The sequence below is a fragment of the Perca fluviatilis genome, chromosome 18, assembly GCF_010015445.1.
Source record: "Perca fluviatilis chromosome 18, GENO_Pfluv_1.0, whole genome shotgun sequence".
Lineage (NCBI taxonomy): Eukaryota > Metazoa > Chordata > Actinopteri > Perciformes > Percidae > Perca > Perca fluviatilis.
This window is the reverse complement of record NC_053129.1, coordinates 12955306-12972542: the sequence shown is the minus strand read 5'-3', so window position 1 is coordinate 12972542 and position 17237 is coordinate 12955306. Positions and strand designations below refer to the sequence as shown.

The 17237-nt window shown below is 43.3% G+C and overlaps 2 protein-coding genes across 4 annotated transcripts; both read left to right on the top strand.

Annotated features, from left to right (window-relative positions):
- Positions 1-9523: 9523 nt before the first annotated feature.
- Positions 9524-10893, top strand: LOC120547209. 2 transcript variants are annotated; one of them, XM_039782688.1, is made up of 5 exons: positions 9524-9600; positions 9682-9737; positions 9896-9967; positions 10134-10759; positions 10840-10893. In XM_039782688.1, the coding sequence occupies exons 1-5, from the start codon at positions 9575-9577 to the stop codon at positions 10846-10848; spliced, it is 789 nt and encodes a 262-aa protein (XP_039638622.1). In that variant the 5' UTR covers positions 9524-9574; the 3' UTR covers positions 10849-10893. The 2 variants fall into 2 exon arrangements, with proteins under 2 accessions (XP_039638622.1, XP_039638623.1); XM_039782689.1 differs by lacking the exon at positions 9896-9967 and having other exon boundaries at positions 9527-9600.
- A 3838-nt stretch (positions 10894-14731) lies between these two features.
- LOC120547206 lies at positions 14732-16070 on the top strand. Of its 2 annotated transcripts, XM_039782684.1 has the most exons (5): positions 14732-14788; positions 14868-14923; positions 15082-15153; positions 15319-15947; positions 16021-16070. In XM_039782684.1, the coding sequence occupies exons 1-5, from the start codon at positions 14763-14765 to the stop codon at positions 16027-16029; spliced, it is 792 nt and encodes a 263-aa protein (XP_039638618.1). In that variant the 5' UTR covers positions 14732-14762; the 3' UTR covers positions 16030-16070. The 2 variants fall into 2 exon arrangements, with proteins under 2 accessions (XP_039638618.1, XP_039638619.1); XM_039782685.1 differs by lacking the exon at positions 15082-15153.
- The last annotated feature ends 1167 nt before the right edge of the window (positions 16071-17237 follow it).

Here is a 17237-nt window from a genome sequence, read left to right as displayed (position 1 = left end):
TGGACCCCGGCCTGCCACGAAGCCGTGCGCATCATCAAACGGCAGCTCATGTCCCCACCCACACTGACCCATTTCAGCTTGACCGCGCCCACCATGGTCACCTGCGACGCTTCCGGGGTGGCGCTAGGCCCTGTGCTCTCCCAGACTCAAGAGAGGGTGGAACGCCCAATGGCTTTTGCCTCACGGGCACCTACTCCAGCAGAGCAGAAGTATTCGGTAGGGGAGAGGGAGGCCCTGGCCTGCCTGTGGGCGTGCGAACGCTGGCATGTTTACCTATACGGGAGGCCTTTCACCATTCGCACGGACCACCAAGCACTGACGTCACTGCTGGCGGCTCAAGGCTCGGGGCACAGGCCCATGAGACTGCTGAGGTGGGCTGACAGGCTGAACCAATACAACTTCAGTCTGGAGTTTATGCCTGGGCGGGCCAACACGGTGACCGACCTCCTGTCTAGAGTTGTGTCAGTGATGAAGGAGACAGGCGGAGTGACATCAGACACAGAGCGACGAAGACTGGGTCCACATCCTGCACGGGCCCCTCAGTTCAGTAGTCACTCTGGCGGAGCTAGAGCAGGCCTCAGCCGCTGATGAGGTCTTCACAACTCTCCGTACCTACGTCCAGGATGGCTGGCCTGCCAAAGTGGACGACAGACTGCTGCCCTATTACCGCTTCCGCAACGAGCTCTCCTGCTGGGGGGCAGTGTGCCTAGCCCGTGGCAACCCTCCGGTCGTTCCGGAGATTCTCAGGTCCAGAGTACTACACATGGCGCATGAGGCGCACCCGGGGGTGGTCAAGGTGAAGCAGCGCTGCCGTGACACAGTGCGGTGGCCCCACATAGTCTCTGATGTTGAGGATGTCAGCCTGCCACAGCCCCTTTCACCCCGACCCCTTGGCCGTCCTCATCCTGGGAACATATTCAGGTCGACCTCTGTGGAGAACTTCATGGGGCACCTGCTCACGCTCGCTACCTGCTGGTTGTGCACGATCTTCATTCAAAGTGGCTGGAGGTTTTTCAGCTGAGCTCCATCACTGCAAACTCATCGACCGTCTGGACAACCTGTTTGGGCGCTGGGGCCTCCCCGGTGTCATCACAACGGATAATGGGCCCCAATTTGCGTCAGCGGAGTTCACAGAGTTTCTCACGATGCGGTCCATAAAGCACATCAGGACGGCAGTGTATCACCCAGAGAGTAATGGGGGGGGTGGAAAGACTGAATAAAACGCTCAAGAATGGAATCCGAGCCTGTCTGGAGGAAGGGAAAACCTTCAGCGACGCACTCAACCAAACTCTCCTGACCATCCGGGCATCCAAGCATTCCACCACAGGAGTGTCACCTGCATTGCTCATGATTGGGCGCGAACTAAAGCAAACACTGGTTGAGTGGTTGAGCTGAGCCAGCTCCTGCACGTGGGAGCCCAGGGTTCCAGAAAGCAAGAGCTCATGTGAAAGGTTCACAGGCTCGGATGAAAGAGAGGTTTGATACCACGCACAGAGTGCAGACCCCCTCACTTTCTGCAGGGGTTTGGGTCAGGATCAAATACCTCCACCGCCAAAATGAGCTACAGTCATACTGGTCAGAGCCCTTGCAGGTGACTAAGCAGTTGGGGCCAGCCACTTACAGGCTGGAGAATGGGACTCGTTGACACTCAAACCGCCTGCACAGAGTTGCAGCCCCCACAGTACCTGCATCACCTTTGTATCCAGCAGCGGCTCTAGGTTGGCAGCCCAGGCCAAGAGCTAACCGGGTGGGAGGTAATCCACCAGCACCACCTGATGCAGCTTCACGGCCAGCACACCCTCAGAGAATGAGGGTCCCACCTGTGTGGCATGGGGACTATGTGACATGATGATAGTGACACTGGGGAATGTGGGCTAAACGTTATGTTTCAGTTTCCAGGGAGGTGGGGGGAAAATGTTATATCTGTAAAACGTTCAGTATTGTGTCCTGTTGGACTCTGTTATGTTATGCACTGCAGGTGACAAGCTACTGTGCCTTTAAGGCTTACAGCAGTGTTTTACGGCAAGGGTCGTAAATGTAAGGTTTGCGGCAGTTCAGTAAACGCAACATGAACGGAGCTACATGGTGTGGTTATTGAGTTCTACACAAACATAATACACAAAGCATTCGGTGAGCATGGAACACTCAAAACCGAGCCTGTTAAAATCCTGTTAAGAGATAATGCCGAGCCATACACAGTGCACACTGCTCGTCGCGTTCCGTTGCCTCTATTGCAAAAAGTAAAAGAGGAATTAAAACACATGGAGGAAAATGAGGTAATTGAGCCTGTGACTGAGCTGGTGTGCACCTATAGTGCCAGTTCCAAGGAAAAATGGGAAGGTGCGGATCTGTGTTGATTTGAAGAGGTTAAACGAGGCTGTAAGGAGAGAGAGGTACGTCCTTCCAACTGCTGAGGAAATTACTGCTAAACTCAGTGGAGCAACCATGTTCACGTCACTGGATGCTGCCTCTGGGTTTTGGCAGATACCTCTACACCCAGAAAGCACCAAGTTAACCACCTTTATAACACCCTTTGGGAGATATGCGTTTAAAAGACTACCATTCGGAATCACAAGTGCTCCGGAAATCTTCCAACGAAAAATGACAGAGACCCTCAACGGCCTGGAAGGCGTGGCTATCTTCATGGACGATGTCCTCGTGTATGGAGATACTCCAGAGCAGCACGACCAGCATCTCAGCAAGGTGCTGGAAAGGATCGAGTCAGCCGGCCTGAAGCTAAACAAAGAAAAATGTAAGTTCAGGCAGGACCAGCTTCACTTCTTGGGCCAAGTAATTGACAAATCAGGTGTGAGACCTGACCCTGACAAAGTCGAGGCAATCCGCGAGCTCCCACCACCACAGAACGTACAAGACCTAAAGCGTATTCTGGGCATGTTTAATTACTTAGGAAAATACATTTCCAACTTGTCTACAGTGGGTCAGCCACTTTATGACCTGTTAAAGTCCAAGTCAGTATGGACGTGGGACCACTCTCAGCAGGAGGCATTCCAGCGGATTAAACACATCCTGTCCACTTCTCCACTCCTGAAGTTCTACGATGTGAACTGCCCTACTGCTGTCTCAGCTGACGCCAGCAGTTATGGCATAGGCGGAGCTGCATGAAGGGGAATGGAAACCTGTGGCATACTGCTCACGTCGTCTGTCTGATGCCGAGACCAGATATGCACAGATTGAGAAGGAGTGTTTGTCGAGTGTCTGGGCCTTTGAGAGATTTGAAAAGTACCTGTGTGGCCTTGAGAGCTTCAAATTGGTCACCGACCACAAACCTCTGGTTCCACTCATGAATCAGAAAGACCTGGACAACGTGCCAATACGGTGCCAAAGGCTACTCATGAGACTTATGAGATTTAAACCGATGGCCGAATATGCACCAGGGAAGACCTTAACAGTGGCCGACACACTCTCACGAAGTGCACTACAGTGCCTGGAAAGGGAGACTGACACTCACTCTGACGTAGCGTGCTACATAGCATCCGTTGTTGACGCCATGCCTGCAACTCCACGTAGGCTTGAGGCCATAAAGACAGCTACAGCAGCAGTCTGTAACCTGCAATTGGTGTTGCAGTACATAAAGTCAGGGTGGCCAGAGAACATAAGCCATATTCCAGCAGCAATCAGGGAGTATTTTCCCATGAAAGCTGAATTATCTGAATGGGCCTCAATTTTCATGCCAGGAATTTAAAGACTTTGCGAGAGAGTTTGACTTCACCAACAGTCCACACAACCCTCAAGGGAACGGACATGCAGAGAGAAGGTAGAAAGACCCTCTGCTCGCCCTCACGTGCTTTCGGTCAACGCCTCGCACCACCACAGGCGTGAGCCCGGCAGAGCTACTCATGGGCCGGAAGATAAAGACAACCCTTCCAACACTGGAGGCAAATCTACAGCCCCAATGGCCTGATCTGGAAACTGTCAGGACTAAGGAAGCATTGGAAAAAGGGAAACAAGCGTTCTACTTTAATCAGCGCCATGGAGCTAGGCCTTTGCCTTCTTTACAGCCAGGTGATCCTGTCCTCATGAAGCTGGACCATCAGAAAGCCTGGAGAACACCTGCCGTTGTCTCTGGAGGCAGCGTCACACCACGCTCCTTTGTCATTGAAACACCCCAGGGAGCAACTTTGAGACGCAACCGGCGTCACTTGCGACAGGTTCCTCCGGCGGCTGGAGCCACACATCCTCTAGCTCCAGATGCACTACAGCAAGGAGCTGTCACGCAGCAGCCTGACCCCGCAGTCTTTGCTGACACTGCATCACCAACCCCCAGTGTCGAACCGACTGACACACAGACTGGACTGTTCCATACCCGGTCTGGTAGACCGAGTGTTGAAAGGTTGAATCTGTGAAGGAAAATCACATGTTCGCTGTGACGGTGTCGCTGTTTTTCTATTGTTGAGCCATGGACTATGGGGAGGGGAAAAGAGAAATTAAGGGAAATGTTTATTAATTCTGTGGACTGACAAGTTTATTGACACTGTGAAGAGAGCTGATGTTCTAATGCTCGTTAATATAATGCACAGAGTTATGTTTGATGAGTTAAATCAACTGATACTAGTGCCTTACTGTTTAATAAAATGCAGTACCTTTAAGATGTCCAGATATAGGAACAGTCAGGATATCTTTTGATTCTTGTTTATCCCCTGAGAAAGAAACAAAACTTAAAAGGGGAGATGTCATATAATGTGCCCATGTAAACGTGGCTGTATACATTCAATGGCATTCTGCTACATCCCTACGCACGTATGCACGTAGCGCCTGTAACGTAAGACTCACGTAGTTGTGGAGAGTAAGTTTTAGCACCTGCCTGTATGTTACATGCACGTTTGCTTAATACAAAGGATTCTTTCAAGTCTAAGACTTGTGTGGACATTTGAATTCTTTACAACCCTAACTCTATAAAAAAAATGTATTAGCACCAGGTGTCAGAGGGGTTTCTTTGAAATAAAATTGTTTTTAATTGTCTAGGCAATGCATGTGTGGTATTGGTAATCAGAATTAATGCATTGTTGAACTAGTTTAACTGAATTTGTGTGGTCTGATTATTTTAAGAAAATGACAGGAGCACCTCTTATTTTGACTCTATCTCCAATTGGGCAAGTTAAGACTAAATGTTTATTTGACAGAAAAGTAATTTCTAACTGTTCAAAAATACTGCTGAATGTTCAATGAGATTACATGAAAAAGAAACTCCAGAATAACAAGGAACACAAACTAAAACTAAGGATTGTAATCCATAGCACCTAATGTAGCAATGTGCAACATAACCTTAGAAGAAAATGTAAAGGCCCGTTGAAGGAAGGAAGTTTAACAAATGGAGTCTAACCCTGAACTCTGAGTTGATTTACCCTGAGATGGGAAACTCAGTTTTCGGTTCCAGAACAGCGGATTTGAGTTGGTTCAATCAACTCGGAGCGGGTTGACTCCAAGTTAAACACGTGCACCACCTCCATAAAAAGGCAGCATGAATGGAGCCATGATACTGGGATTCACCATGGCAACAACCACAAATCGGTCAGCATATTACCCCTCTGGAACTACTCATACGCACATACAGCGAGTTTGAACATATATTTTCTTAAAAAAAGCAACATGGCTGCTGCTGCCAAAGAGAGAGAATTGGCGTGGGAGAAAAATGCTGCTTGACTCAATGTGTATGTTCCAGTATAGTGTATTCATTTCATATTTAATCACAGTTTATTACTGGTGAAAACTTAAAAAAAAACTGAATTTCATTTAGGTGTAATCCTGCGGGCAAAACTACTACTAATCCCATTCTGAGGTTGCAGCACCATGTCATTAACAGAATTATAATTTATAACCATTTATTTCAAAGGGTTTTACATCATTGCCTGCTATTCTGTCGGACTCCTTTTTAATGGCTCTCGCTGGTATATGTCCAGGTGAACACTACAAAAGTTTAAAAAACTTTTCAGAGTGAGGCCCACTTTTCTGACGGCTCTGCAAACAGTGGCTTTACTAATACGCTACGCATCACCGATGTCTTAAAGAAAACTGCCGTTTGCAAAAAAATATATATATATATTATATATAAAAAACACAAAGAATCTACTCGGATGTAAGAATATGTCCACGATGGGTGACGTTAGTGATATGAGGACAGATAGGGTTATGTAGGCTACACATCTGATCGACTGTGAAGAAAAATGATAGCGCTCAAATAGGTAGTTATCTGGAAATGATAATTAATGGAAGGGGCCTCAATATCATCTCCTGACATATGTTTAACTCTGCCTATGTGTGTGTGTGTGTGTGTTTGTGCTCTGAAGTGTGGATATGTGTGTGTGAATCTACAAAGCCTGACCTTAACATCTACTATGCAACAAACAGCTACCGTTTGGAGATACATTTGTCTCTGGACAGTGATATTTTAAGAAAATGACAAGAGCGCCTCTCTTATTTTTACTTACTTACTATATCTTATTGGGCCAAATAGCTGAAGGTAAGACAACATTTAAATTGGACAGAAAATAAACTATTTCTAACTGTCAGAAATACAAAAAAATACATTTGATACTGCTCAGGAATGTTGAATGAAAAAAGGAAACACCAGAACAAACATCTGTGACAAAGAACACAGACACAAAAAAACAAAAACTAAGGAGGTTGTGTTGTGTAAGGATTGTAATCTAAAGCACCTAATGTAGCAATGTGCAACATAACATTTGGAGAAAATTAAGGGCCCGTTTATGGAAGGAGGCTTAACAAATTCTGAGAATAACCCTGAACTCTGAGTTGATTTACCCTGAGATGGGAAACAATGGCCCTCATTCACCAACCGTTCTTACGAAGAAATGTGTTCTTAAACCCTTCTTAAGAACTTTTTACGAAGATTCTGGCATTCACTTATGTTTTCTTAACTTGGATTTGTTCTTAGCTAAGAACAAAATCTACGAACACTGAAAAGCACTCTTACGCACATTTGAGTGATGACAATTTGCTCCAAATGATTGCTTATTGCATTTTATTTAATTCTACAGTCGTTTACAATGATAGTATTGTGCTGTAATGTATTTCTGATCATTTGTTGAAAAAAAAATCATATTATGCAAAAAAAACACTAACATCAGCAATTAAACTGATTAAATCCTGCGTTATTTGGTGATTGATCGCTATTTATAGGGCCAAAATACAATGGTAGAATGTAACAAAGTACAAATTCGTCCTAACTGTACTTAAGTACATTTCTCACGTATCTGTACTTTACTTAAGTAGACTCAATAGTGCATAGCCTACTTTTGACTTTTACTTTGTTACATTTTGCAGAAATTATCTATACTTTTTACTCCACTACATTTCTACAATGTTCCGTTACATTTTCTGATCAGTTTCCCCCCTGCCAAAACGTCTCCCTGACCGTCACGCGTTAGTAGTAAAGTCTGGTTGCCGTAGATAGGCTACTGTATGGGCACCGCTGATCCAAGCCGGCTCTGGTGCTGCAGAGCCCGGGCGCAGCGCCGCTGACCCTCGGTAATACAGCCCCCGGTAAAATTGAAAATTAAAACGTCTGTTTTTATTATTCCCGTTTTTAAATCAAAGTTGCCATCTATTTCTCACCACAGCATCGTTTACTCCTCCGCCAGGCTGCGTAAGACGCGTTCATATCTTATTTATTTGGCTGGACCTCTTCACATCTCCCCATTTGCGCTGCTTCACACACTTTATTTGCTTACTTGCATGGTTAAAGAAAATAAAATACATCCATGAATAAAACCAACCGCATTCCGATTCTAACAACACATTTCCGTTATATGCTGGTTAGGATAGGAACTTCTTTTAAAAGCCAGGCCTTGTTTGTGGTAGTGGACATCTTCTACTTTTACTAAAGTAAATTTGTCTCTGGTTATTTGTACTTTTATTTAAGTACTGAGATTCAGTACTACTTCCTCCACCGCGGCTCCGACAATCTCCGAAAACCTGTCTCCCAGGAGGTACACAGGAAGTGTCATGTCCTTAAATGGGAATTGGCGGGGCGTTTTCTTATGCTAATTAGGAACAACTTGCACGCGCTTTCATGCTGCGTTCATGCCACCTCGGAATAACAGGCACTGGTTACGTTGTTTTTCCGATTGGCAGCGTTCACATGGTCGGGATGCGTTTTCTTCTTCTTCTGTTATATTGGCGTTTGGCATAACAACTTTTTGCATGACTGCCACTAACGGTTGGCCGTAGCCGAGAGCATCAGGTGTGTGAAAACATGGAGGCCACAATAACAAAAGATTTGCTGCTGTTTTCTTATACGAGCATCCAAACAGCACATCGGCAGGTGTGTGTTTGTGTTATCTGGAGGACAACGAACGGGAAAAGACACGGATAATGTGTTGTTTTTTTTATACATAGGCCTATTTATGAATAATTTGAAACATATTATGTCTGTGTATGTTTCTTGGCAGAGGCATTTGTCCACAATAAACAGTTTATTGTCATTAAAATATGTTCAGTGAACCAAAGTCGCCTCCATCAAACGTCAGTTGTCAACAATGCATCACCAACTGGGAAACTCTGTTATCAAAATCCAGCCCGAGTTTCCCACCTCTGATTCCCACAGGACGTTACGTGAATGGTGACGTTTTCACTCGGAAAAACGTTTTTCCGATGTCCATGAACGCACGGTAAGTTACGAAGACATGGGATTCCTCAATCCTTACCGTGCGTTCATGGACATCGGAAAAACGTTTTTCCGGAAAGTGAAAACGTCACCATTCACGTAACGTCCTGTGGAAATAGAGGTGAATCGGGCTGGTTTGATAACCGAGTTCCCAGTTGGTGACGTTTGACGTTTGATGGAGGCGACTTTGGTTCACTGACCATATTTCAATGACAATAAACTGTTTATTGTGGACAAATGCCCTTTGCTAAGAAAACATACACAGACATAATATGTTTCAAATTATTCATAAATAGGCCTATGTAATAAAAAACAAACAATTATCCGTTTTTCTTCCGTTCGTTGTCCTGCAGATAACACAAACAAACACCTGACGATGTGCTGTTTGGATGCTCGCATAAGAAAACAGAGAATCTTCTGTTATTGTGGCCTCCATGTTTTCACACACCTGATGCTCTAGGCTATGGCCAACAGTTGGTGGCAGTCATGCAAAAAGTTGTTATGCCAAACGCCAATATAACAGAAGAAGAAGAACACAGACCATCTGAACGCTGCCAGTCGGAAAAACAACGTAACCAGGGGGGCGGTGCCTGTTATTCCGAGGTGGCATGAACGCAGCATCAGAACACAAATCTGTCATGAATCCGACGTAGACTTTTCTTAGGAACCTTCTTAAGAACATATTTATGAGAAAATTTTGGAAGATATTGGTGAATGAGGCCCAATGAGTTTTCGGTTACAGAACATGTGCAACATAACATTTGAAGAAAATTGGACAACTGAACCAGTTATGATCCACCTTAATCAGGATCCAATTGCTCGCAGCTGTGAGTCGTTAACTGGCTATGTTCTGATTGGTCAGGGCACGTCACCTGTAGCACTTATAAACCTTTCACAGGATTACAGTGGTACCTGAGCGGTTCATTCAACATGATGGCTGTGTGGTGTACTGCTGGGTGAGCAACAGTTTGTGATGGTAGCCCTATGACTGATTTCTGTTAAGCAGTTGTACTTATGCTTTGTCTGCTTTTCAATAGGGCTTTGCTCCTTGTTCTGCTGACTGGTTTGAGTGACAGCTACCCTATGCAGCAAGGTAAAGTATCATTGCTGTCAACATCTTAAAATTACTTTAATTGTTTAAGTCTCTCTTGATGACTTTCTCTTAGTGCAAACCCTGCTTCTGCTGGCTTTAACTGGGTGTTTCTTTCTTGTCGATTTTTGGGGCTGCCTCTAAAATGGTCTCAAATCCAGCTCAGTCCAGTTTTCAGAATGCACCTCCAGGATATGCTCAAGGCTCTTCTGCAGGCCCTGCCTCTAAACAAGGTTACTAATGCTAATGTGACTTAACTAAACTAAAACTTGAGCTGTCAGGGTCTCTATATGTCTGAACTGATGTGGGTAGTGAATGTTCATGTTTAGCAAAGGAATCTTGCTGTTAAATTTGTTGCCTTGAATTCTACCTGCTAACATCAGTTACTTCTGTTCCTAGGCATTTCCTGGGCTGTTGCACCTCCCAGTCCATTTTCTGCTGGAGCATCCACAGGACCTAGCACTCAGCAGTTTGCTGCCAGTGGACCTGCCCTTCGACCACTTGGCCTTAACTTTGTGATCCAGCCTGACCATCTTCTTCCACAGTACCAGGCAGGGGAACTTTTCCAGGAACAGAAAAGATTCGAGCAAGGCAACTCTGAATCCGAGAGCAAAGCGCAAGGTTCCATGCCACCACCTCGTTTTGTCTATGCTGCACAGCCTTCACAAGGCTTTAATGGAGGACCTGTGCCATCAGGCCTGGTCCCCTATCCTTACCCTTCCTATGACTACATGTTTCTGAATGGCCAGTATCCTCCAGGCACTTATACTTACACCAGCAACAACTTTGAGCAGGGGAGGGACAGCTGGGAGGATGCTCTCTACACAAGGGATAATTATCCCAGCACTCAGCAGGCCAAGAACATCCCTTATAGACATCGCACCGTCAGGCAGGCGAGTATTGGGAGTGCTAGTCAGAGTGGTGCAGCGACTGGACAACAGCAGCCCTACAGTGGAGTTGGTGTACAAGGTTCTTACTCGCAGCCGGGCCGCCGCCGGCGAGCGCCAAGAGCATTCATGCAAAAGGTACTGTTCTGTGCTTCAGTTAACGGATATTTTCTGAGTTTGAGATTAACATGTTTCCTTTCCTGTTTTTTTTTTTTCAGGTTGGCTAAAGGGAGACTCTAAAGTCTTGTCAATAAAGAATATAACTTTTGTTTGCCCTGGTTTTCAATGTTTACTCCCAAGATTTATTACTTGTGTAGCCAAAGGTCTAACTGGGTGCAGGGTTTGACAGTCCATGTTAATAGTCCAGAATGTGAGCCATTTACAATCTGGCCATAGAACTACCACAAATCACCAATAACTTCCTATATTATGCTATGATCCAAATAACTGAGTCTGCTGCTGAACCCAGTTCTGTCATGACCCCTTGTAGTAGTTTATTTCGAACATGTAAAAAATCTATACTACACAGACATGCATACTTCAAATGACTGCTCATGTACTTCTCAGCATAATCTTCCTAAATAAGTAATTCAAATTAGAAATTCCCATGTTGATAAAGGAGTGGGATGAAGTTCACAAACTTTTCAGGTCCTACCCACTTATTTTTATCCTTAAATACAAAATGTGATGCTTCTCATACATTTTTACATACACTGTATATCTACCTACTGTTCACATAAACCCATGCATTCACACTTCACTTTTTATTCTCCATCTATCTTTTCTGTCTATCTCTAGCAAATCAACTAACACCTCCAATCTCTAATATGTAGAGCAAGGAACCTGTATACAGTACTATAACTTCGAGTCCTTCTCGTATCTAATATATTCAGTTTAAATGGTCTTAAAATTACTCGTACATGATTTCATCTCTTCACTGCAGCTGTTCCATACATTAAATCTTTTGGTTGTGATGCAGTGATATTTACAATTAGGTTTCTTTTTAAATACAAATGTACCTCTTAAGTGATTGCTCTCATTTGAAACAACCCTTGAATACTGTTTGATAACAGTTTAGCTATTTTGTACATAATTTGTGCAGTTTTGAAGTCAATCTCTGAATTTTAGGGCTTTTAATTTAATAAACAGTGGAGTAGTTGGTGCTCTATAAGTGGTTATAAGTTATTTACAATTCTTAAGGCTCTTTTGAAGGATGAATATAGGTTCAGTGTGGGTTTTGTGTTTCCCCATACTTCCAAACTAATGTATGGCAGTATGAAGAAACAATACAACGTAATGTGTACAGTGATTGTTGATTTAATAGGTAATTTGTTTTATACAATATAGCAATTTATTTTGATATTTCGGCCTTGATATAGTGTATATGTGGCTTCCAACATAATTTCTCATCAATTATTACTCCCAGAAATTTATTTTACTCTTTCTATTTCAATATCCTTTATCATAAGTTTTTATTTAAAGTTGTGGCATGATTAAAAATTATAAATTTAGTTTTACTTAAGTTCAGTGTTAGTTTATTTGCATCAAACCAGCTCTTCATCTTTTTTAATTCATTTTCCACTGTATCCAAGAGTTGTTCCAGATTTTCCCCAGAACAGATTAAATTAGTATCATCAGCAAATAAAATGGTTTTCAGTGTTTTTGACACCTACCATACATTATTTATATACAAGTTAAACAACAATGGTCCTAACACTGCATATTTTTTTGTTCTATTGCTGTTATTTCTTCCACAAATTGAATAAGTGCATGTGAAGTTGTCCTATTAGCCCTGAAACCATATTGCTGATCACACAGTATATTATGTTTAACAATGAAGTTTTCGAGCCTTGTAGAGAATATTTTTTCTAGTATTTTTGAAAATTGGGAGAGCAGTGAAACAGGTCTGTAGTTTGAAAGTGTATGTTTTTCATCAGCCTTATATATTGGTATCACTTTTGCCATTTTCATTTTATCTGGAAAGACTCCAGTTTTCAGAGATTGATTACATACATGCGTTAGAGGTTTAACAACACAACCAATAATACTTTTAACATAAACATGTCAATACCATTCAAGTTAGTTGACTTTTTACTCTTAAATGTTTTAACAATCTCTATAATTTCTTTTTCATCAGTTTCCTTAACAAATATAGATTCATTAATATTTACATTATTGCTTAGCACATCATTTATACTGCCAGTCTTTGTAAACTCCTCAGCTTGAAGATTGATGGCACTCTAATGTCTGTACGGTAAATACTTATGCTAGTGCCACCATAGCCTAGCATAAATACTGGAAACAATCTGCTAACCTGGCAACACATCTGCCCTTGAGCATTAAAGCTCACTGAAAGGTATTTTCTCTTTTGCAAAATCCAACCAGCAGAGACGTGGAAGCAATTCTTTAAAATTACTAGTGGAGAAACTGTAGTTTTTCCAGCACAGAACTTCATTTTAGTTTCCATTTTTCAATTGCACGATTTATTGTATTAGGGTGACCAAACGTAGTCTTTTGCCTGGACATGCCCACTAGGGAAGAGGGGGGGTTTATAAATTCATGAAAATGTCTGTTTTTCATGGGACCATTAAGCGTGTACTTAAATTGACTTTGCACACAATACTACGGTACTTTGTTGTGTGACGTAATTCCCGAGAGGCTGCCTTGTGGGCATTTTCAGACAAAATGCTGATGCGTTTCCTGTGTTGTATCTTGAGTTGCGGTGATGTGTGGAGGAGGAAATCCACTGATGCTGTCTTGATATAAGTTTTATTTCATCACGTTTTCAGCATCTATGACAAGCCCGCGGAGCCCAGAGAATACAATGCCAATATGTACTCTGACTTGTTGCAGCAAGAACATGGTTTATAAGGGGTACGTTTAGGTAACATGTTAGATAAAATAAACAGATGTGAGTTGGCAAGTAAAGGTCCGAGTCCCTTTGAGGTCAGTCTCTTTGGGTTGCTCCAACACTACACATCAAATCATTGGTTCCCACTCAGCCACCAATCACAGAATCAAATAGAACATCCTCTTCAACACATCAATCTGCTGAGAGGAAAATCATTAAACTTACGTCACTAACCCAGTGCTCATGATTTTTCAGCACATTTGAGCTTTATACAGACTTTAACCTTATAGGCCCTTCAGATACCACACCTGCTAAAGATTTCCCACCGTGGTCAGAAAACACAGGGGAGACACTTTGTTTCTCTCACTGTGACTCTAGAGTCGTACTCGCTCGCCGTCACTACTCACTCTGAAGATAATCACCGTCACTCTCTCACTTCTCCCTCGCTCTATTATATCACCCACTCCCCACACACACACAGACACACACACACATGCCGGCTCGACGCACACACCAGCGCGCAAGTATAAATATCAGGCCACTAAGTAGGCTACGGCGAAATCTCTGCGTGGAGTCTCTGCACAACCATAAAACAAGACTAGTGCAGCTTCACAGTTGAACTGCAAAAAAAATGTACCACGTACCGTCCCAGTCGGACCGGACAAGTGCGAGGTGGAGTGCACCGTGTGCAAAGCTGGCACGTGTTTCAGTGTCTTTATTATTTATCTTATTACATTGAAAAGGTATTAAGAGATATTTTGTTGAAGCTGGATTTTAGAACATTATTTCATATTATTTATTTATTTTAAAAGAGAGCTATTATTGTAGGTTGTTACAGATTCTATTTTATTTTATTACAGAAGTTATTTTTGCACAATTGAGGCATAATAAAGCATGTTCATTAACCTCTGAGAAGACTGTCGGAATTTGTGTCTTGAGACCGGGCCGAGTGTCCTCTTTTTTGGAAATCAAAATATGGTCACCCTTGTCATATAATGTGCCCATGTAAATGTGGCTGTATACCTTTAACAAATTCTGAGGCTAACCCTGAACTCTGAGTTGATTTACCCTGAGATGGGAAACAATGAGTTTTCGGTTACAGAACATGTGTAACATAACATTTGAAGAAAATTGGACAACTGAACCAGTTATGATCCACCTTAATCAGGATTCAATTGCTCGCAGCTGTGAGTCGTTAACTGGCTATGTTCTGATTGGTCAGGGCAGGTCACCTGTAGCACTTATAAACCTTTCACAGGATCACAGTGGTACCTGAGCTGTTTATTCAACATGATGGCTGTTTGGTGTACTGCTGGGTGAGCAACTGTTTGTTTGTGATGTTTTGAGTGATTTCTGTTAAGCAGTTGTACTTATGCTTTGTCTGCTTTTCAATAGGGCTTTGCTCCTTGTTTTGCTGACTGGTTTGAGTGACAGCTACCCTATGCAGCAAGGTAAAGTATCATTGCTGTCAACATCTTAAAATTACTTTAATTGTTTAAGTCTCTCTTGATGACTTTCTCTTGGTGCAAACCCTGCTTCTGCTGGCTTTAACTGGATGTTTCTTTCTTGTGGATTTTTGGGGCTGCCTCTAAAATGGTCTCAAATCCAGCTCAGTCCAGTTTTCAGAATGCACCTCCAGGATATGCTCAGGGCTCTTCTGCAGGCCCTGCCTCTAAACAAGGTTGCTAATGTGACTTAACTAAACTTGCTGAACTTGAGCTGTAAGGGTCTCTCTATCACTAAACTGATGTGGGTAGTGAATGTCCATGTTTAGCAAAGGAACCTTGCTGTTAACTTCATTGCCTTGAATTCTACTTGCTAACATCAATGTTACTTCTGTTCCTAGGCATTTCCTGGGCTGTTGCACCTCCCAGTCCATTTTCTGCTGGAGCATCCACAGGACCTAGCACTCAGCAGTTTGCTGCCAGTGGACCTGCCCTTCGACCACTTGGCTTTAACTTTGGGATCCAGCCTGACTATCTTCTTCCACAGTACCAGGCAGGGGAACTTTTCCAGGAACAGAAAAGATTCGAGCAAGGCAACTCTGAATCTGAGAGCGAAGCGCAAGGTTCCATGCCACCACCTCGTTTTGTCTATGCTGCACAGCCTTCACAAGGCTTTAATGGAGGACCTGTGCCATCAGGCCTGGTCCCCTATCCTTACCCTTCCTATGACTACATGTTTCTGAATGGCCAGTATCCTCCAGGCACGTATACTTACACCAGCAACAGCGTTGAGCAGGGGAGGGACAGCTGGGAGGACGCTCTCTACACAAGGGTACACTATCCCAGCACTCAGCAGGCCAAGAACATCCCTTATAGACATCGCACCGTCAGGCAGGCGAGTATGGGGAGTGCTAGTCAGAGTGGTGCAGCGACTGGACAACAGCAGCCCTACAGTGGAGTTGGTGTACAAGGTTCTTACTCGCAGCCGGGTCGACGCCGCCGGGGAGCGCCAAGAGCATTCATGCAAAAGGTACTGTTCTGTGCTTCAGTTAACAGATATTTTCTGAGTTTGAGATTAACATGTTTCCTTTCCTGTTTTTCAGGTTGGCTAAAGGTGACTCTGAAGTCTTGTCAATAAAGAATATAACTTTTATGTTTGCCCTGGTTTTCAATAATCACCCCCAAGATTCAATACTCGTGTAGCCAAAGGTCTAACTGGGTGCAAGGTTTGACAGTCAATATTTGTCTAGAACGTGACAGCCATTTACAATCTGGCCATAGAACTACCACAAATCACCAATAACTTCCTATATTATGCTATGATCCAAATAACTGAGTCTGCTGCTGAACCCAGTTCTGTCATGACACCTTGAAGATTGATGGCACTCTAATGTCTGTATGGTAAATACTTAAGCTAGTGCCACCATTGCATAGCGCTGGAAGCAATCGGCTAACCTGGCAACACATCTGCCCTTGAGCATTAAAGCTCACTGAAAGGTATTGTCTATTTTGCAGAATCCAACAAATTCTTTAAAATTACTAGTGCAGAAACTGTAGTTTCTCCAGCACAGAACTTCATTTTAGTTTCCATTGTTCAATTGCACGATTTAGTCTTCGGGTGACCAAATGTCGTCTTCTGGCCGGACATGTCCACTTTTTACCTACTGTCTGGGGGGGGGGGGTAATTCATGAAAAGTTTCTTTCATGGGACCATTAAGCGTGTATATTTGCACACAATATTACGGTACTTTGTGATGTAATTCCCAAGAGGCTGCCTTGTGGGCGGCTCTGCGACGTGCATGTTCACTGGGACCAGAGCAGACAGTGGAACAGCATTCACACAAAATGCTGTTTCCTGTGTTGTATATTGAGTGGCAGTGATGTGTGGAGGAGGAAATCCACTGATGCTGTCTTGATAAATTTAATTTCATGTTTCCAGCATCAATGACAAGCATGCGGAGCCCGGAGAATACAAAGCTAATATGTACTCTGACTTGCTGCAGCAAGAACATGGTTTATAAGGGGTACGTTTAGGTAACATGTTAGATAAAAAAAATTACGGGGGGGTCAGGGAATATTTTTAGCATTAAATACTTCATTTCCTGCATTCTCGTGAATATGTATGCACTTATTTTTCTTTACCTTTTTCTGAATCAATTTATGCTGGAAATATCTTTATCTAAAGGGAAACATATAATCCAAATATAAAAACAATGGAATATATTGCAGTAATCCTCTCAGGCATTCTGTATTGCTTTCATCTATTTATTCTCCTTTGGATCGATGTTTCTAATTATATCTGAGTCAGCACACATGTAGC